A 21,110-nucleotide genomic window follows, 5' to 3' on the forward strand; every position below is an offset into this window, starting at 1 on the left:
TGTATGGGTTGTTTAAATAGAAAAAATTTCATTCTCTAACAGCTTTCAATACGACACATTTGATTGGATTTGGGATAAATGGGAACATATTTTTTCAAGGCGACCTGAATTTGTTTAAACCTCTGTAATCCTGTATATGTTAACTAGTTGGTACACCCGTTTGTTTACTTTTGTTTATTCTTGTTCATACAGGTTGTTTTATTTTATGTTCCTTTTTTTTATGTATATTTTTGTCTTTGATAAATTCTAATGAAAAAAAAAAGAAAGAAAAAGTGAGGGGCATCCTGCACTGACTGGTATTCTTCACAATCCTGCAGACCTACATTGTGACTGGTTCAGGTTCCCCACCCTGTGGTAGCACAGTGTATTGTGTGGACTCTGGTCATGTTACCCTTTACAGCAGTTTTCGATCAGTTAAGACAGGACACATGAGATCACACAAGTCAAGCAGTAAAAATGATTTAGTAAAAAAGCCTTTATGCATTACTAACTATTTACACTGGTCAATAAGACCTAAGTCTAAAAAAGAGAAACAAAGATTATTAAGCAAGGAAAGGAGTCAAAAACCTGTTTTCATATTTGTTCTAATTTTGGAATAGAAAATCTAGAAAATCTTAGCTGCCATTGACATTCAGCTTTTTACAAGACAGATCAATGAAACAGGTGCATTTACTATAGATATAGCATTCGGAATAATAAAAGACATAAAACAATATTTATCTACAAACATAAAGAACAGTACAAAAGAAAATAAGTACGTTCCATGAGAAAACTGTTAGGAAGATAAAAAGGGAAGACGATATGACAGGAATGAACATTTCTACAAAGACAATCAGTGCATGTGTACATATTAAACTGCCTCGACACCTTACTGGAGTTAGTGCTTTGTTTTCTTGAGCAACCTGAAGAGAACAACACCTAGGAAGTAATTTAATGTTATAAAGTTCTGGCAGAAAAACATTTACCAGCAAATGTGACTCACAGCCCCGCAAACCCAAAAGGAAAAGTGCATTTTAGGAAGGAGTACACCTTTAAAATAAACATGTCTTTAAAGATCCGTGTAACTTTACAAACATGGATCGTTAACATTTTGTGACGTACATGTGTGTGTTTCTAAGTGGAAGGCTGTGTACGTGCAAGTCCAGGCTGATCTACTGAACGTGACAGTTGTCTCCTTGCTGTGTTTGCTCTCTTAGTTGTTTTTCTGGTGTCCGAGAACTCGGGGAACACTTCCTGTTGGCGGTGTCTGTTGCCATAGCAGCAGAGGGACTCTGCAGAGGTATGGGCCCCAAACCCTGAGAGGGAAAAAAAAAAGTAGACGACAGATGAAAGAGTGAATAAGTGAATCAGAAAGTAGGATTTATACTGCAGGACGATTCCATGAAAAACAAGCGAGTGGCTCCCATTTGTGTGTTAAAAGTGATTAGACTGAAAATTATTGACAGAGAAGGAATCAAAGTTAGAAGACACACTGATCAAAACGTAAAGACGACTTTTATATGTCATAACGTATTTTGAGCAGCCACCTATCCCAATGGTGGCATCATTTTTTAGAAATTGTGACTTATTACAATGCATGCTTCTATTACTGTGTTGCTAACATAAAATGGGTGCAGATTCGTTTAAAACGATGTTATTTCCCACAATACTAACAGATATAATAGTGCTTACAGAAGAAATTGTGCTATAATGAAAATGTGTTTTCAAATGGTTACTCTTTGAATGTGTGTAAAATTGATTTGGTTCCATTTTTTTTTTTTTTAAAGAGCTTGAATGTGTTTTTCAGTTATGAGCTGAAAGTACTGGAAAAAAATGATCTGAATAAAAAAAGCACCAAATGTCATCCCACTCCTTCAAGGGGCTATAACTCAGTAAATTTCCATAATATGAAGGTAAAATTTGACATGGCCTCATTAAACATACCAAATATATAAAGGGTGGGAACTTAATTCAGATTCAGTTGATTTCATATGGTATGACCCTCGAGTCACACTTCAGTTACTCTGATACTGTGGTGTACAGCAGAGGTTCAGTAAAGCAGGGGAAATCCTTTCGCTTTTAACAATTTGACCTGAAATCTTTACAGTCTTTTAATCTCCTGCTGCTTCACTGACCTGACGTGATGTGACAACAACTTGAAGGAGACGAGGGGGGCCGGACATTCTGTGGCCATATTAGGGGCCACTGCAACCTAAATTATACACATAATGACCCTTGGTGGAAGATTCTTGTTTCTCCCACTCTGGCCTCCCTGTCCACTTTCTTGGATGCCAATGATGTCAGTAGAAATGACACACAAAGTTTAAATTTGCTTTTTTTTTAAAAAAATCCATCATTACATTTTGTTCTTTATTAACTGTGACATACACACTGTATCTAAAAGTTCAGCTGATGTCCGACAATTAGAGGTTCTTACAGCTCCTCACAGATAATAAGCTGCAGTGCCGAACACCTTTCACATTATTCATCACATTATTCAACTTTGCCTGTTTACAGTGCATTAATATACCATGTGGCGTCAATACCAGAGTAGAGACACAATAAAGTGCCCATTGAGAGTATGGCTTGTGAAACTAACTAAAGGAAACAAGTAGCAAAAAACGCGCTGTGTCTGTAAAAAAATAAAGAGATTCCTGCATTACTCACCTTGCCATCAGATGCAGTTTGTTTGGCAGCCAGCCGAGGGCTGCAGCGCCTCACTGTGGTTCTCCTGATGATGAAAGGACTGGCCTCCCCCAGAGGAATATCAGCAAAACCTAAGGAACAAATAATGATTTTATTTCACTGCACAGAGAATAAATGTATACATGAATATTGATTTTTGTTTCTGTTGTGTAACTGCACCTGTGCTTACTCAGCTAATTGAAAGAGACACACGCAGACACACACACACACTCACAAACTGATGGTGGTGTATTTAAATACAAGGATAAAGCTGTAGGATCTCTGTAACAAAGCAGAGCACACTTTCAGCCACTAACCTCTCTGTACCAACTCAGGAAGTCCCTCTGGTCTGAACTCTTCATCTTCCTGTTCAGGTCTTGATTTGGGTGTGGTCGTGGCGTTGGCTTTGATCCTCTTTGTCACATTGTGTAGGGCCTCCTGGGCGCTGTCTCGAGTGCTGATTTCACAGTGACCTCGTTTCCCTGAGCCCGGGGGAGATCTCTGAGTAGTCGAAGGAGCAATGTTTTCGGTATTGTCGTCGATTTTTATTTCCTGATGTCTGGTGGAAGACTTCCTCCCTGAACGCTGGCGGCCTTCGGTGCTGCTGGAGTGGCTGTCATTATCATTTTGGCTAGCACCAATCAGCTCCAGTCGGATTTTCAAAGCCTCGTTGGTCTTTTCCAGTTTGTGAACCTCAAGCATCAGGCTGCAGTATTTCTCCATGCTCTCATCTGCCTCTTTGCTTTTCTCTTCCAGAAGTTTGTTCACTTCTTCCAACTGAGTCTTCATCTCCTCCAGCTCTTTAACCTTCTCCTCTAATTCCTTTCTCTTTCCATCAAGTGCAGCACTAAGTTTGTTCACCTCTTGGTCTTTTTCTTGAGACGCCATCAATCTTTCTTCAGCCTCCGTCATCTTCTGCTCCAAGGCTGACTTTAGGTTTTCCACTTCTTCCTTTAGTTTCTCTGCATCCTTCCTCAGCTGGGTCAGCTCAGTCGGCCCTTCCTCACTGCTCTTCCCTGCCCCTGAAACATAAATGTACCCCATATTCAAAACAAAACAAAACACTTCATGAAAATTGTCAGAAAAGAAAGTAACATGAAAGTGAAATCTTCACTGTGATAACCTTAACAAATATTAAAACAAGCTTTAAAACTTGTTGGCATTTAAGTTAATATAAGCAAAAAAAGGCTGTCAGTAGCACAGATAATTACACCTTTGAACTACAGCCTACCAACAACAGACTTAAAAACAGATTCAAACAGCCAGAGTTTCATAGGTCATACACTTAAGAAACAATCCATCACCTCGAGACATCGACTAATCTGCATATACACACAAAACAGATGAGGCAAAAAGTGTTAAGAGTTCAATTCAAGCCATTAAACAGGAATAAAAAGGACTGCTATAATAAAATCAAAAACTGCATTTAACTTTAAGGGTTTGATCAATGTAAGGACAACTTAATCTGACAATAAAAGGCTGAACACATAACAGAAAACACAAAGGTAAATCTGTTAAATGGATGCACACCTGAGCCGTTTAACATCATTTCCTTCTCCTGCTCCAGCTGTTTGCAGGTCTTCATCCAAAGACTCATCTTGCTCAGGGCAGAGTTTTTGTCTTTAGTCAGACGAGCTGCACGCGATGTTAGCTCTGAGACCTGGAGGGGACGGAGAGATTGAGGCAAAGAAAAATTATTTTCATATGCAGTGTTATCATACAAATGTCAGTTCCAAACATTTTTGGCTCATCTTTTTCATACAATACTGGATATTTTAGATTTAAAAACTGACATCTGCTGAGTGATTGCAAACCTGTCTGGACAGAGAGTTGTATTTTAGATAAGGGTGGGAATTTAACGTGTTAATTGCAATTAATTAATTTAAAAAAAAAAATAAAGCGTTAACAAAAATTGATGCATTTAATCACACTTGCGTTCCAAGCAAAGGGGAACTTTTGTCAATGCACAATTTCCTGGTATACCAATTACACTGATACACACAGCTAGCTAGTGTGTTGCTAGGATTGATTGGAAGAAAATTTCAAGACTACTCAATGGAAGCCTTGATAAAAGCATGGTTTTGTGCCAACTGTACAAAAAGAAGTTCTTCGGTTATGGTACCATCTTAATGCACAACATGTTACAGCGGGCACAAAAACTGTGGGAGCTGTTAGCGCTACCAGTTCGAGTACCAACAAAAGGTGTTGCCAGCCCAAACTTGATGAAATGACTGGCTTTAGGGCCAAAATTAGTAAGTCAACATCAGACAAACTTACAAACTCTCTTGCAAAATGGATTGCTTTGGACTGTAGACCACTATCAGTGGTAGAAGATAGGGAGATAGAAAATGTGCTACAGATTCAGATAAGGAAGCCCTGAGTTTGTACAGAGCAGAATCCACCATCAGCGAGACAGACTCCCCGCTGCAGTGGTGGTCCAGTCGAGCAGGGACCCACCCACAGCTGTCTGTCCTGGCCTGCACGTATTTGATTAGTCCTGCCACTTCTGTCCCATGTGACAGACTGTTCTTACTTGCAGGTCACATAGTAACAAAAAAGAGAGCTGCCTTGGGCTCTGAAAATGTGAACAGGCTAGTTTGTCTAAGTAACTGGCTGAAAGAGACGGACATTTAATAAGCATATTGTGAGTCCAATAAGTTTGTAATTTTTTGCACTAAATTGTTGGAGGATGATCACACTGTTTTAGCCCAATGTACAAAATAATTTTTTCTAAGATTACTCAGAGTTTAAAAGGTAAAGCTGTTCAAATAAGCTTTTATGTTTCTGTGCTGTTTTGTTAAGAAGAGAAACTGCACTTTATGTTGAAATTAATATTATTATTTAAAGACAATACCATTTTGAAAATGTACTTAAAATAACACTTTATTTTTAAGTCTGCTAAATTTTGGCCAGGGATGTTTTTTTTTCTCAGTTTTGCAGTGAAATGCAGTTTAAATGCTTTCCCCCCCCATAAATTAAAAGAGCTTGAGTTTACAATATTCATGTCCATGTCTATTATTTATTCTGTTTCCCATTAAAAACCCTTTAAAATTACAATAACATTTGCACTTTGGGGCAAATTTTCTTGTGCGATTAAATGTGATTAATTAATTACGAAGCCTCTAATTAATTCGATTAATTATTTTAATCGAGCCCCACCCCCTTTTTTTTAGAGTGTTTCAACCTCTAAAAAAGGAGCATAGAGTGAGTACTACCAGTCCTTTTTTCTTCCATTTTATTGTGACCTAAATAAATCTGGGTATTTCTCTCCATATACCTGTTCACTGAGTTGTGAGATGGACACTTTGTGTGTTTCCAGCTCCTTCTCCATGGAGGTCACTGCTGTCTTAAGATGCTCGTGCTCTTCTGCGAGTTTCTCCTTCTCTTGTTCCAGTGAAAGCAGAGCTGAAGACAGGTTCTTTTTCTCTTCTTCCATCAAAGACACAGAAGACTTCAGTTCCTGTTTTTCAGCTTCTATCTTTTGCTTTTCCTCCTCCTCTCTCTCCTTCTCTTGATTTAAGAAAGAGAGCTTTTGCTGCAAGTCGTGCTTCTCTTTATCTAACAAGGAGAGACTCGACTGAAGCTCTTCTCTCTCGCTGGCTAACGCACTTCTCCCCTGATCTAATCTCTCCTTTTCATCTTCTACAGATAACAGAGAGGAGCGCAGCTTATCTCTCTCTTGTTCTAATGATAAAAGAGCTGTGCGCAGTTCTTCTTTTTCCTGTACAAGTCGTCCATTTTCTCCCTCGATCTGTTCTTTCTCTGCCATAACAGAGGAGACGGATCTTTCCAAGGCCTGCTTCTGATCTCTGTCCTCCTCCTTCTCCTTTTCTAAAACCTCCATCTTGTCCTCAGTAGTTTTTATGAGTGTTTTAAGCTCTTGTATTTCTTCTTCCAGAGCTTCAGTTTGGGTCCTCAGGCTGTTTCTTTCTGTCTCCCACTCCTCTCCATGAGAGCGGAGCTTCTCTCCTTCTGTCTGTGACTCCTGTAGTGAACTCAGCAGATGTTTTTTCTCCTCCTCTAACTGCACCAGGAGAGCCTGCATCCTCTCTTTCTCTGCTTCCCCTTCTGTGCCCTTTTGTTCAAGTGAAATTTCTCTTTGCCGAGAGGCTTCCAGCTGTGCTTGAAGGTCATCCAACACTCTAATCTGTCTCTCTGCTTCCCCTTTCATCTCTTTCTCCAGTTCTTCTAATCTGCATTTCTGTCTTTCCTCTTCCTCCTTTCTTTCTGCCTCTGCCTTCTCCAGTCCTCTCTCCAGCTCCTCCTTAGCTGCCTTCAGTTCCTTGATTTCTCTGTTTTTTATTTCCAGCTGTCTCTCCATGTGTTCTTTCTCAGATCTCAAACTTTCCAGAGTGGTAGAGAGCTCTGAGATTTTCGCACTAAGCTCTTTTTTCTCTTCCTCCACCTGAAGCAAGAAAGACAAAGGCAGGAGAAGCAGATTAACAGTCTGTTTGGATTGCAGTCACATTTTATAATTAGAAGACAAAAATCATCACAGATAGAGGGAAAAAGTCTTAATACAAGGTTACCATTCTCCTTTCCTCCTCCAGCTCAGCTTTAGCCATTTCCGCCTGCGGGAGAGCGCAGCAGAATCGGATTCTGAGTCAGCATCAGTAAGATATAATCATAATTTTTTGACTGTTTGTGAGACTAAATACCTGCAGCACTGCTTCTTCTAAACTTTGCTCTACATCTTCCTTCTCTCGCTCCAGGGAATCAATGCGATCTTGCAGTGAGTCAGACTTTCTCTGGGCGGCTGCAAGGATATAGTCACATTTAGACCAAAACATAACAAAACTGTGGAGGTTATATAATTTACACTTTTCTTTCCATCAGGAACAAAAGTGTTAAGAGTCACCTTTAAGGAGCTCTCCCATCTTCTTTTTCTTCCTCTCATCCGACTCAATGCGGACTTGGAGTTTTTCGATACCAGTTCTCATCTGCTGGACCTCATCTTGGGTGGAATTCAGGCGAGAGGCAATCTCTCCTTTCTCTAATAAAGACGACTCTAAAGACTGGGAAAGGCGAAACACTTCTCCCTCTAAAGCCTGAGGTGGGAATCAGGAAAAACAAGTGGAGTTATGACCAAATGCTTTTGACTCCACTTCCCACATACAGGGACATACTTCATAATACACTTCCTCCTCACCTTTATCTTTCCAGCCATGGACTCTGTGTTTTGACTGGAGGAACTGTGGTCCTCCTTTATCTGGTTAAGATGGCCAATCAGCTCCTCTCTTTCTCCACAGTGCTGGGAGATTGTCCGCTCTAGCTCTTTAACTTGCTCCACCAGCTTCATGTGAAGGAAAATAGATGAAGTTTTAGTAGGAAACAACAAAAAACACAACAAACAAGCCCCCCCCCCCCCAAAAAAAAATCTGTTTAAAAGAAAAGTAATTTAACATATCGTAAGTTTCATAAGGATCTAGCATAAATCAGACCTGAGAATCTATTCAAAACTACAGGAGGATTAGGTGATCATTGCTTTGATCTGATTCAGCTGGCTAAAGCAAGTCTTGTCACTGTTAGATGCATCCATATAAGTCAAAAGTCGTAACTGGGGCGTAACCATGTCTAACCAGTCTCCCCTTCTGTGGAAATTTCCATGTGTACCTGTTGCCTCTCTGTCCTCAGTTTGTCTGTGTTGCTTTGCAGGGCTTCATACTCCTTCCTTCCTGCTCTGATGTCATCCTCCAGGATGGAAATGAGGTTTCTTGTGTCACAATTATTTTTCTCCAGACTGTGAACTTTCTCCCTCCAGTGGCTCAAGGATTGGCTCAACTCATCTCGCTCTTCAGTGCAAGACACCAGTTCAGATCTCAGCTGAGTTGTCTGCAGATATAAGATTTATAAGTACCTTTGGGTATTCTGCAAGATGAAAGCTTACAACAACAGAAGACAACAAGCTTACAACAGAACATAGACCAAAGCTTTGGTCTATATTTCTGTACAAGGGGAAACTAAAGGGGATTTGAGAGCAAATTCTGTTTTAGTTTATTTTATTTTATTGGTCCCCAAAAGGTTCACATAAATTTGGCCTTTAAATACACAGTATTGTGTTGTTTTAGCTTGCAGGCTTTGCTCACCTCAGTAATGAGTGTTTCTATCTTTTGCTCCATGCCTGAAAAAGTCCTCCTCTGAGTCTCCATCTCACCCTTCAGTCTGGCCCCCTCAGCCTGCATAGTCTCCAGTTCAGACTCCATTCCCAGGATGTGCTGTTCCAGGTTAGCTTTCTCCGAGCGAACCCTCTTAAGCTCGCTCTCTTGCTGAAGAAACTTCTCATCCCATCCACCTACAGAACCAAGCAAAAACAACCTTTAATCTAATAGCATGACCTTAAATGGAAACTCTCAGGGGTATCTTTACGTCTGAGAGTTGTGGTGATTTTTCTAATATAAAGTAAAAAGAAACCTTTGGCCATCTCAAGTCCTTCCAGCATCTCCATAACATCAGTCAGCTGGCACTTAGTGGTTTGTAGCTGTAGAGTTAAAGTTTCCTTCTCCTCGGACAGCTGGGTCAGCTAAATATGAGCACATGGTATTAACGTAAAAGAAACACAAAAAACTGGTTCCATTATTTGACAAATCTTCATCCTACCTCATGAGAAAGATTTTTCTTTGAATCCAAAGCAATTTTCAGCTGACAGGATGCACTGTGGGCTTCTTCCTCGGCAGCATGAACTTTCTGCTCCAGGTTTTGAACCTGGACTTCCAGTTCAGAGGTCAGCTCCTTTCTCAGTTCCAGGTCAGAGCTCAGCAGGTCGAACTCTGAGCGCAGAGTCTCAAGTTCTTTTTCTTGTTTTCTGATCATTTCCTTGTAACGTTCGAGTTCATCATTTACCAGGGATGACTCTGTTGATGGACAGATGTGTCTGAATGCCATTTGAATATTTATATTCAGCCTAAGCTGAATAAGCATTTGTTATTTTATTCCATAAACAAAAGAAAAATGCATTCAAATAAGGACAAACCTAAATGAAGTATGAACTCAATGCAAAACAATAAATAATAAATAAACAAAACAGTTTTTAGATATTTGATTTACTCACCAAACGATTTCGTGTCTCTTTTCTCACTGAAGGAGGAAGGTTGTGGAGACACGTCATGGATTACAGACTCATCTACAAGAACATCTCTGGAGTTGGAGCTTTCTTCAGAAACCTGTACAAAATAAATAAAAATAATGAAAACATTGCTCCATTATGAACCTCATGTATTCCCAAAGAAATTAACAATTTTCCTAACAATCTGAATATACAACAGACAACGAATACAACATATTAACAAAGATTAATGATGTACCATGCACGACTGAAGGAAAAGTGACTATTACAGCGGTTTTAACCTGTTCAGGAAGTAGCTGCTCCTCCTCATTCGTCTTCGTTTCCTCTACATCTGCTACAAACGCCTCCCCATCCTCCTCTGACTGTTCCTGCGTCACCTCCTGCTTGGTGGCGTCCACCTTAAAGACCAGCTTGACCTCGCTAACATGACAGAGGGGAGGTTAGCTTTGTTTTTCATTGCATACAAACAGTCAACACAAAACAGAAGGCGGCATAAAACTCACTGCACCTGAAAGCATCAGCAAATTCAGTCGGTTCAGACACCATAAGTTCCTCCTCTACTGGAAGGGACTCCGAACTGGTGCAGAGGCTTGAATTAACTGCTGGTTCTACCTGACTCTCGGCTGCTGCTTCAGCTGGGTAAACTAAACAGATAAATATAAATATATGTACTCAAGGAAAGTGGAAATCTGTTTTTTATGAAGGAAAAAAAAACATTTCCTCACTCACCATCAGTTTCTGCCTCCTCCATGTTGTTTCTGTCTGCTGGGCTCTTGAATTCTGACAGCTGCTGAATGAGGCTGTGCTGCTGGCCCACTTGTTCCAGCAGTGATTCATACTGTTGCTTAAACACAGTCAGCTCCTTCTGCAAGCCCGCCAGCTTCTGGTGCAGTTCAGCCTGCTCTGCTGTAAACCGCTCGCTCCTGTGATACAAAATAAAACACACTGTGATTTCAGCCATTATATAGATAGCAGAGCAAACAGCTAAAAAGCTAATACAAACTTCAAAGCAGACACAGCCATGTAGACATACTGCTCTTTATTCGTCGCCTCAGTCCTCTCCTCCATCAGCTCAAGCTGCTCCTTCAGTCTCTGGCGCTCCTGTTCTGAGGTCAGCAGGGAGTGCTGGATGCACTCGCTCTCCTCTCTGAGAGAAGCAACCTCATCTCCATGGCCCTTTATGAGTTCCTGTAACTGCAGCTTCTCCTCAGTTATTTGATTCACATTAGACTGTAGTTTGACGTTTTCTTCAGAGAGTTGATTATAGCTCAATTCCAGCTGAACCTTTTCCTCTACTACTTGATTCAATTTAGTAACCAGGTCATTTTTCTCAGAAGTTAATGCATGCAGTTCATCTGCAAGTTGAACGTTTTCTTCATTCGTCTTTTTCAGGATATCATCTAACTGGGCTTTTGCTTCAGTGAGCTGACTAAGGGCAGATTCAGCCTCATGTTTCCGAGCAGTTATTTCATTAATCTTGGCTTCTGTTTGCTGCTTTTCCTCAGTTACCTGTTCAATATTAGACTGCAGTTGTTTGTTCTCCTCAGACAGTGCGTCTACAGTGACTTCGAGCAGTTTCTTTTCTGCATTTACGTGCACCATTTCACCTTCGACTTGCTCTTTGTCGTTCATTAGCTGTTTCAGAGAAGTCTCGAGGTTGTTTTTCTCCTGGAGAAGCTGATTTAGACTGCTCTCTTTGTCCTGAATGGTTTCCCCGAGAGTTGTCTCCAGCTTTTCGTTGTCTTGTGTCATCTGACTGAGTTTAGCCTCTAATGTAGCAACACTCTCTTCCAGTTCGTGACGTCGGATAGCTTCCTCTTCCATACGAGTTATTTCACAGGTTCTCTCAAATAACTCTTCCTTAGCTGTGACATACTTTGACTCCAAGAGAGAGTTCTGCGACTGGACCTCATCTAAGCGGGCTTCCAAGACAGAGACCTGAAAATAGAGCCGCTGATTAGTGAAAGCATGCTGATGACAAAGACAGAAGACAACAGTGAATCAGCAAACACTGTGTGTGAGTGAAGCACTTTTGAGAAGAACAATTATCCAACCTGGGCTCTGCCCTCATCCAGCATGGCCTCCATTTCAGACATCTGGGTCTGGCTCTGAGCAAGCATGGCCTCCAGTGACTCTATAGTTCCTTTAAGCTGCTCCACCTGACTGTCAAAGGAGGTCATGGCTGTCTCGTTGTCCTCCAAGTCCATCTGGAGCATCTCTAGCTGAACCTTAATTGTTTGGAGGGGGATAATTAATAACTCAGAACATGCAACTAAAAGATTTGCTACACTATCCAACAGTACACTTCCTTTGCGTCTAAGAATATTGTAATAAACAAGAACATAAACAGGAACACATTTGGAACCAACCTTGATTTTATTCATGGCGACCACCTTCTCCTTCAGGAGTTCTGAGGTTTTGGTCTGTTCTGCCTCAGCTTTATTCAGCTTTTCCTTCAGATCTTTTATGGTGCTGTCTCTCTCTTCCAGGCCGCGTGACGCTGCAGACAGAGTCGCCTTCATGGTCCGGATCTCCTCCCGACGTGAACTCGACTCTGCTTTGGCAGCACTGACTGATTTCTTTGTGGCTTCGAGCTGTTCGTCAAGGCTCTTTTCTTTTTTGAGGAAGTTTTCAATCTCCAAAGCGTGACGCTCTGACTCTTTACCCATCTTCTCTGTGAGATCTTTTACTTCATTCTCCAAAGCAGAGATAAGATTCATCTTCTCGGCCAGAGTGCTCTCCAGGTTAGACTTAATTTCTATAGCGGAGGAGTGATTCTCCTCAAGAGCTTGTAGTGACTTCTTAAGGTCAACGTTGGACTGAGTGGCTACATCCAGTTCATTCTTCAAGACGGGAAGCTTCTCCGCTGCATCTTTGTTCACATCGACCTTTTCTTCTAAGGATGAAATCTGCTCCAGGAGGCTGCTGATCTTCTCGGTCTGACTGTGCTGAATGATCTTAATTAAAAAGATTTCATTTATATTTGGTAAGAAAAAATAGGCAAGTAAATAAATTAATTATGAACATAATTAAAATATCCGCACATAACCAGACAACAAAGCAAAGATTTTTAGATTTTACCTTTGATTCTTTCTTCAAATCTTGAATTTCATTTTCCAGCTCGGCTTTTTGTTTCTCCACAGACGATATCTGAACTTCAGCTTCTCTGAGCTGCTTCTCCTTCTTCTCTGTTTGTTTCCGCTGATCACTGAGATCCATTTCTAATTGTTTGAGTTCTTCTGATTTTTTGTTGTACATCCGAATTTGTTCCTCTTCCTGCTCTGTCATTGTCTTAATTTGTTTCTGCAGCTCTGCTCCCAGTTGCTCCTGGACCTTCAGGAACTGCTCTAAGGAACTGATCTAAGAGGAAGAAGAAGAGGAGGACAATTAATTTAAAAAAGCAGTAACAACACAATTACACCAAATGCTCAGCAAAGTTTTTATAGTGATTAAATGTACTACTAAATGTAGGACAGCAAAAACTACTTAATATCTCAACATATGCAGAAATATATCAGAGCATCACCTAAAGCCTCATAACTGGATTTCACGCAACTACTTCCTGTCCATACAGTGGATACAGACACCAGTTGGACGGTGGTTTGAGTTCAGGCCTGTTGATATGGCAAAGTGTCCTTTCCAAAGTGACAAGATAAAAATAACCCAAAAAGCAACCAAAGGCAGACTAGCACAGGTCAGATTTTACTCTAGAGAAGTCTTATTTTCCTGTTTAATTCTCCTGCACTTTTCAGTTTCCCAACTTTATTCACTTATTGAAGTAAAAGTTTGAGAATAAATAGAAGTCTCTTAAAAAAAAGCTTCCACTGCAGTTTAACTAAAGCAGACCTGGTTTTTGGTGAGCAGCAGCTCCTGCTGGGCCTCCTCTAACTGCAGCTTGATGTGCTCAGTCTCTTCAGCCTTTGCTGAAACACGTTCTTCACACTGCTTTAGGAGGTCTGCCTTCTCCTCTGCTAACCTAAGTGAAATTACAAATCAAAGACAGAGAATAGACATTAAAACCAAAGCTCAGCTGATATTGTCAGCAGTTACTGGACATTCCATATGGAATGGGCGTTAATGAATATATATATATATATATATATATATATATATATATATATATATATATATATATATATATATATATATATATATATATATATAAAGAACATTTATTTGTTGTTGATTCAGGACATAATGCTGAAAAAATGCAGGTAGATGGTGTCAACACAGCTTGTCCAGAAAAGCAGCTCTGACTCAGTGTTTTGCACTCTGACCACCTGTAGCATGGTACATATCACAACTGAGCAGATGGAAGGTATGAGTCAAACAGTGTTTTCATGTCTTCATGCAACTTGCTTCTAAAAACAGTGTTGGAAAGTTAATATGCCACGACGTACATTGCTGTCTTTCTCACAATGTTTTCTTCGATCTTATACCAAAGCTAAGACAGGACATAATGTGTCATTCCACAGCTCTACCTTATTTCAATTATCATAGTTTTTACCAATATTGCACGAAAAACTCCCACCTGGCATTTTGCTCCTCCTGCTGTGCAATTGTCTGAGCAAGGCTTTCCCTCAGCTGGCTGATCTCAGCCCTCCCCAGCTCTACCAGCTGCTCTTTGGAGCGGACCAGATCACAGGTTGCCTTGTGCTCATCCTGCAGGTCGGTGTTCATCCTCTCAGCGAGTTCGGCTCGAGTGATTTCCTTCTGCAAACGCAACTCCAGATCTTTGACCTAGTTAAGTTATTAAAAAATGAAATCGTATTAAGAAAGAGAGATTCAGCAAGTGCTGACAATGGATTTTACTAGTTTATGTACTCCTTTATATCGAGTACAGTTATTAGAATTACTAATAATTAGAAAAAACATTTATTAGAAAAACTAATAAAAAAACTTTATGGGTTTGCTGTGTTGTTACCAGAACGAAAATATGAAGCATGGTGCATAGCACATCAGTGGATTACAAAAGAGAGAGATACGCTATATTTTTGTATTACCACTTTCAAAATTTCACTTTCCTATAGAACATTTCTCGTAAAAATGGAGCCTAAGAAGCAGCTTTCATTAGGGGTCGGATGTTTGTCCATGATTTATTCCAATAATGGTTGCTAATGAAATTCAAATAAATATTTTAAAGACTATAAAAAATAAATAACTATAAGTCACCTGTGCTTCAAGCTGAGCCACCTGCACTCCTATGTTCTCCAAGTCTTTAGCATGTTTCTGTCCAGCCTCAGAGAACTGAGACTGAAGCTCCTTGTACTGATGCGCCTTCTCCTCCAGATCTGTGCACTTGTTGAGGAGTTCTCCCTTCAGGGAATCAATGTGAGCAGACAGACTGGCCTTTTCTCCCTCTACACACGTGAGCTTCTTCTGCAGTAATGAAAGAAAACGTATTCAGGGTGAGGGATAATCTACTTCAAGGCTGCTGCTACAGTAGATTTTGTACTGTGGTTATTCTTGACACTAACTAAAAATTAGTTTAATTAAAGCTATTTATCAGAATATCAGCAAAAAACTTAATTCTGACACCAGGCAATCGAATTTTCTACTTTTCAGTTTAAACAAGAGTCTAGAAACCACTGCTCCTTACCTGAAGTTCATCATTAGCCTCGTTTAGGGAGCCCAGACTACTCTCCAAGCTGGTAATTTTGTCTGCGAACTCCTTTTGCACAGCTTCAGTTTCATTAATTAAGCTCTCCTTCTCATTCTTCCAGTCCAGCAGAGCTTGATGTTCTCGTTTCAGTTCCTTACATTCATTCTGACTCGCAGAGAGGTTGGATTTCAACTCTTGGCTCTCCTTCTCTAGCACCGTCACCCTGTTGCTCAGCCTCTCTGACTCTTGTTTCTGTTTCTGGAGTTCATTCTGAGATCTACAGTGAAATTAAATATTTACAAGGATTAATAACAAAATGTATTATTCCTACTCCACAATGCTGATTATGAAAATGAAATGATGATTACCTGTCATTTCTGGTCTCTGCATCAGAAAGTGTTTTCTTTAAGTTTTCCTGTTCACGTGCTGAAGTCTGAGCCTGCTGCTCCAGTTTACACTGAAGTTTCTTCAGCTCCTCTGCCTGCCCTTCAGATTTAGCTAAAGATCCAAAAGACAAATCAGTTTAAGATTAAAATAACCTCAGATTAATTCTCAAGACTAACCGCTACTTCTGACATCCCTAAAACAAATTTACCTTTGAGATCATCTAGCAGTCCCTGGGTACGTTTGAGGCTCTGGTTTGAACTCTTCTTCTCTTCTTCCAGCTGAGAGAGGCGCCTGTTGCTCTGGTCCAACTGGACAGTCATACTGTTCTTCTCTTTCTGCAGCTCCTGGAGGGATGAAGAAATGAGTGGATAACATGAATCCATGCCCTACAATGATGAGAAGTGCACTAAAAGCAGAACTGCAAATTCACAATTACAGCAAACGGATTTTCAGCCCACCTCCATTTTCTTGCGGAGGTCCTGCTCTTTGGTCTGACAGGCCTGAAGGCTTTGTTCTGACCTCAGCAGCTTCTGTTTCTGCTCCTCCATCTCCTTCTCCATCTGCTTCTTCTGGAAGCACATCTAAAAAGGAGCAGTGTGATACAAATTAAGGTCAAGGCAATTAAGATACATTAAATACTTTTCCTCTAGGGTTGTGGCTTTCGCTCCTCTCTGAAAGCCTAAACACACTCAGGATGTGGTGGGTTTTTTTCATTACACATCTTTTTGTTAACTTAAAAACTGACTACTAAAAATACAACTAAAAACAAAATTAAAGTTGCATCTTCAGCAGTTCATCAAATGCACAACATTCACAAAGTCAGTGAGCACTAATTTTACACGACTCACACTTATAAAAAGATTTTAATTAGGCCTCGTCCAACAAAATCACCAAGTAGAAATGCTTTAATCTTTTAATAAATGTGCTGGTGCGATGTTACAAATCTACCTTCTCCATGTCTGCCTGCAGTATGTTGTGGTCTTTTTTGGCCTGTTGGATCTCTTGGGTCAGCTTGGTTCTGGTCTGGTTTAGCTGCTGATCCAAAGCATGATGGGAACTCTGCAGCTGGGCAAGTTCCTACACAAAATATAACAGGTACGAACACAATTCATAAACCAAATTCTAAAAACTTCATTATTAATAAAAATCTTAAAAGACTAAAATATTTCCCACTGTTGTACCTTCTGACTGTCTCTCTCTTGGTCCTTGAGTTTCTGCTCCAGTGCCCGTCTGCAGCTTTCAGCATTGTGCCTCTGGCAACTCATCTCCTCAGTGACTTGTTTTAGTTTCTGCTCAACCGATGAACACTAAAAACAACTCAAATCATTAGACAACTTTGCTAGTGATTAACTTGTGCTCTTTACTGCTAAGCAGAATAAAATAATGTCGCCTACCTTGGACTCGACCTGCTGGTGTCGGTCTGTGGCCTGACTCAGCTCGTGTTTGGCCTTGGTCAGGTCTCTGTCCCGCTCGCTGAGGTCTTTGCGGGCCTGGTTCAGCTGCGTTTGAAGGTCCTGCAGTTTGGACGCTTGGTTACGAATTTCCTTCTCCTGATTGGCTAAGTTCCTCTCTAGTTCTGACACATGGCCACGCAGCTCTGTTAAAAGAACACCAACCACAAAAAAAGAAGTGTAAAGCAAAAGTTACTAAACACCGAACAATACCCAACATACTAATTATAAAATACTTTATAACAAAATACCTTGGTTCAAAGTCTTTAGCTGCTCCATCTGTTGAGAGGATCCACTGGGACTCGGTGCTGCTCTGGAAGAGCTCATCCGCTGGCTGGGTTTGATCGGCGTCTCCTCATGGGCGTCCCAAAGGGATGTCCCTCGCCTCTTTAGAGGTGTTTCCATTATGTCCTGAGACTGGCGGCGATGGGCAGAATCCTGCTGTTGCCATGGGAAAATGGAAGACCCGGCTTGTCGGGCAGCAATGTCCTTGTGACTTACACTGACTGAAGACTGATTCAACAGCTAGAGAAGATGAGAAATATTAAAACTACTAAGAAATAAATGCTCATAATTATAAAAATAGATTTATTTATAGCACTTACTTTGACCTGCAAGACTTTGAGTTCACTTTCCAGTCTTTTTCTTTCTTCTACCTCTTGGTTGTATTTCTCCTGCAGCTCCTCTAGTCTATTATCTATGGAAGACACACAATTCAAATCCAAAGTAAACTTATTCAGTCATTTAGAAAACAGTGACTCCTTAACAGATGGAGCTTAAAAAAAAAAGACGTCTGAATGCAAAAATGATTCTATATACATTTTTAGAGACAGAGACACTCTAGAAATAACTGCGATAAGCCTACACATGAACACAGAAATGTATATTAAAAGAAAAGTGAGAAAAGTCTGTAAATCAAATGTTTACTTGCTTATAAATAAATAAATAAGAACACAGAATGAATTGCAGACTCCCTGAAGATAAAAACACATTTTAATACCATGCTGTCTGTAGGCTGGGATCGATGCTGGTGTCTGAAAACTCTTCTGTGGAGTGGCGTAGGTCTGCAGCTCACAGGAGGAGGATGACAGTGAGGAAGAGCCAGCAGGCTGGGAACGATCCAGTTCATTTTTGTGCCTGAGCAGATATAAGGTGCTCATCAAGGTCTTGATAAATCACTGAATTTATCACTCTGAGTCATACAACAGCACAGAGAGAGACGCATAACTGAACTCACTTCTTGAGCTCCTGTTCGAGTCGTTCAATGGTTTTTCTGCAGGAGTTAAGCTGACCTTCCAGGTAGCTCACCTACGTTTAGGAAGACAATTCAGTTAGACAAAAACATTAGTTGGATATCAGGCTTGTGAGCTTGTCACTTGAGTACCATTTATGCAAATCTGTACTCCCAAGCTGAAAAATAAATAATTCCTCCGTAACATAAGTTGTTTTTAAAGTTTTATCTTCAGATATAACTTGCTCACAAATAAAAAGGGCGGGACACACTAACAGGAAAACACACTTCAATATGAGCGTCTGTAATTATACATGTGATGAACAGTGGCTATTAACTAACACCTTTCAGCTTTACTGTTGAATACATGTTAATCTAGATCTGAAACTAGGTTTATCCTGCAATGATCAAATGCTTCTTCCTCTCATCAGAAACTGACCTGCTGTTCTTTGACTCCAAGATCATGTACAACCTTTTGCCGAGCTTTCTCTAGAGAGTCACATGACTCTAATAAAGACTGGTTTTCTCTCTTCAAAGCAGACGTCTCTGTACGTTCACTGTCCACCTGGAGAAATAGACTCATATGAGTAGGAGAAGTATTTCTCAAGCTTATTTTAAATGTTTTGATTGGGTATCTTTTCAAATAGATGTGTCAGTTTGTTTCTCACAAAACACATTTGTTCAAGCACTTCTGATAAATGTTGACCTTTTGCTTTTGTTTTTGGAGTGCAGCTTCTAAGGAGTCCAACTGAAACTGCTTTTGTGTCTTCTCCTTCTTCAGTTTATCCAGCTGGACTTCCATCTCCTGGATCTTCTGCAGGGCTTTCCCTGGAAGTCCATCCTTCCACTCCTCCACCGCCCAGCTCATGGTTTAACCTTACTAAAACATATATCCATTTATATAAAAGTAATGAATTGATGACGAGCTGATAAATATACCTAGTTTAAAATTTAAAAACATTTTTAGGGAATCAAGGACTGATACTGGCCTAGCTGACTGCCCTATAAGTAAATAATAATATTTACTGGCAGTGACCAATGATCAGATCAACAAATGTTTGCTAATCAATATTTATCTTCCTTCGGTACATATAACAATAATAGCAATATACAAAGAAGAAAAAGCATCAGTTTAGACACGAAAAAGGCTAAATGTCCATTTTAAACATTGGTAGTGCCACAGAAATTCACACTATGCTTTGTTATGCAGACATAATGAAACGTTTTCGTCTTCAGTGTGAACAGACAGTTCACATGAGGCTAAAGTCCCTTCAAAGCTGTGTCTTCTATCAACGCTGACAGTCAAAGCAACTAAGTGTAGCTATAACTACGTAAAGTTAACCTCAGATTTTATAACAAGAAATGAGTATTAATAGTTATACCGGTGAAAAGAAAATTACAGCCCATCATCTGACCTGAGCAGGTTTTAGTTTAATATTAAAGATTAGCTAGCTAGAAGCTACTTTACAGAGTTTACGTAGTAAATGATGCCCGATTAAATTACTGAATACAACCACAAAACACGTATTAGAAGTCAATTTATTTAAAAGCTGGATATGATCAAAACATAGCTTAGTTTCTGTTTAACGTTAGCTTTCTGAAGAGCATGCTCTCAGCAAATATGACATCGATATATATTTTTTATTTAAATCGTAAATTATCCAGACAGGGGCTAAAGATTAGTGCAGATTCTATATTAGTATATTAGACAGTTAACTCGAAATTGAAATAAATCACATAGCAGTAACGACTCAGGCTGGCTGCACTTACTTTGGGCGCGATGCTCCTTTATCAAATTCTCCTACTGTTTGGGTCGCTCTCGTTGAAAAATTCAAAATTCAACAGAGGAAACGGCAAGCCGCGAAGCTCCATGTCGATTGGCTGTCTGTTACGTCGTCAGCTGCGCCACGAACGCGGATTGGTTCGCTACTCTTTGTGTCCACAGCGACACCAAGTAGTAGGAGTTTATAAATACTCACTAAGCGCACGTCCCACTCGTGTGTAAAATACACCTCTTAGCATGAAACACTTTTGTTTTTGTTTTTACTTCTGTGTAGAAATTTGCTGCAAAATGAAGTCGTCCTACAAATGATTCTGATTATGCTGTAAATAAAGTGTTACAGTAGTGCAACCTGCTTGAGATGAATGCATGGACCTGTTCCTCAGATTCAGTTTGAAATAATCCTTTTCCAACCTTAGATATATTTTATAAGTGGTAGAAAGCAGTTCTGGTCTTGTTAATTTGATTATCAAAATTGAGATCACTGTCCAAAATAATTCCAAGACTCCTGACTTGCTCACTGTGTTTTAGAGAACGGGATAAATATGAACACATTTTTCACAAATAAGAGCAAACATTTTCATCTCACTCAGTTTGAAAAGGTTTTGAGACAGTAGTTTATGTTATCAGTGCAGGTTATTAGCTTGAACAGGGGTTAGATCATCAAAGGAAAATTTTAGTACAACTACATATCACCTCCATAAGAATGGTAGAATATATTATGATTATTTATGACAGTACTATGTAGGAACAAGTAAAGGTTAAAGAGTAATGGACCAAGTACTGACCCTTGAGGAACACCTGTTTGAATAATTTCGGTATATCTAAAATTACTAACATAGACACAGAATCTATTATCCTATAGATGTGATAAAAATCAGCTTAATAATAAAGCCTTTGAGTTAAAATGTCATGGTGAGCAGTGTTGAAGG

General features: G+C 39.9%; 1 protein-coding gene across 3 annotated transcripts; it reads right to left on the reverse strand.

Annotated features, from left to right (window-relative positions):
• Positions 1 to 443: 443 nt before the first annotated feature.
• On the reverse strand, positions 444 to 20,231 carry cenpf (centromere protein F). 3 transcript variants are annotated; one of them, XM_085452449.1, is made up of 38 exons: positions 20,169 to 20,231; positions 19,105 to 19,278; positions 18,838 to 18,963; positions 18,405 to 18,475; positions 18,168 to 18,304; positions 17,773 to 17,864; positions 17,419 to 17,692; positions 17,111 to 17,313; positions 16,898 to 17,023; positions 16,665 to 16,793; positions 16,175 to 16,297; positions 15,925 to 16,060; positions 15,698 to 15,827; positions 15,327 to 15,606; positions 14,900 to 15,106; positions 14,259 to 14,467; positions 13,574 to 13,703; positions 12,809 to 13,087; positions 12,097 to 12,684; positions 11,782 to 11,955; positions 10,761 to 11,665; positions 10,457 to 10,650; positions 10,236 to 10,371; positions 10,009 to 10,147; positions 9,713 to 9,824; positions 9,262 to 9,515; positions 9,076 to 9,184; positions 8,751 to 8,956; positions 8,278 to 8,496; positions 7,814 to 7,957; positions 7,523 to 7,712; positions 7,323 to 7,420; positions 7,194 to 7,235; positions 5,942 to 7,069; positions 4,195 to 4,324; positions 2,982 to 3,686; positions 2,647 to 2,756; positions 444 to 1,295 (listed from the first exon to the last, which is right to left on the reverse strand). In XM_085452449.1, the coding sequence occupies exons 2-38, from the start codon at positions 19,264 to 19,266 to the stop codon at positions 1,152 to 1,154; spliced, it is 8,541 nt and encodes a 2,846-aa protein (XP_085308575.1). In that variant the 5' UTR covers positions 19,267 to 19,278; positions 20,169 to 20,231; the 3' UTR covers positions 444 to 1,151. The 3 variants fall into 3 exon arrangements, with proteins under 3 accessions (XP_085308575.1, XP_085308563.1, XP_085308568.1); XM_085452437.1 differs by having other exon boundaries at positions 10,731 to 11,665; XM_085452442.1 differs by having other exon boundaries at positions 10,731 to 11,665; positions 19,105 to 19,274; positions 20,169 to 20,197.
• Between the last annotated feature and the right edge of the window lie 879 nt (positions 20,232 to 21,110).

Source organism: Copadichromis virginalis, linkage group LG1 (assembly GCF_057382275.1).
Source record: "Copadichromis virginalis isolate Kocher_CV1m ecotype Utaka linkage group LG1, C_Virginalis_male_GT1.1, whole genome shotgun sequence".
Lineage (NCBI taxonomy): Eukaryota > Metazoa > Chordata > Actinopteri > Cichliformes > Cichlidae > Copadichromis > Copadichromis virginalis.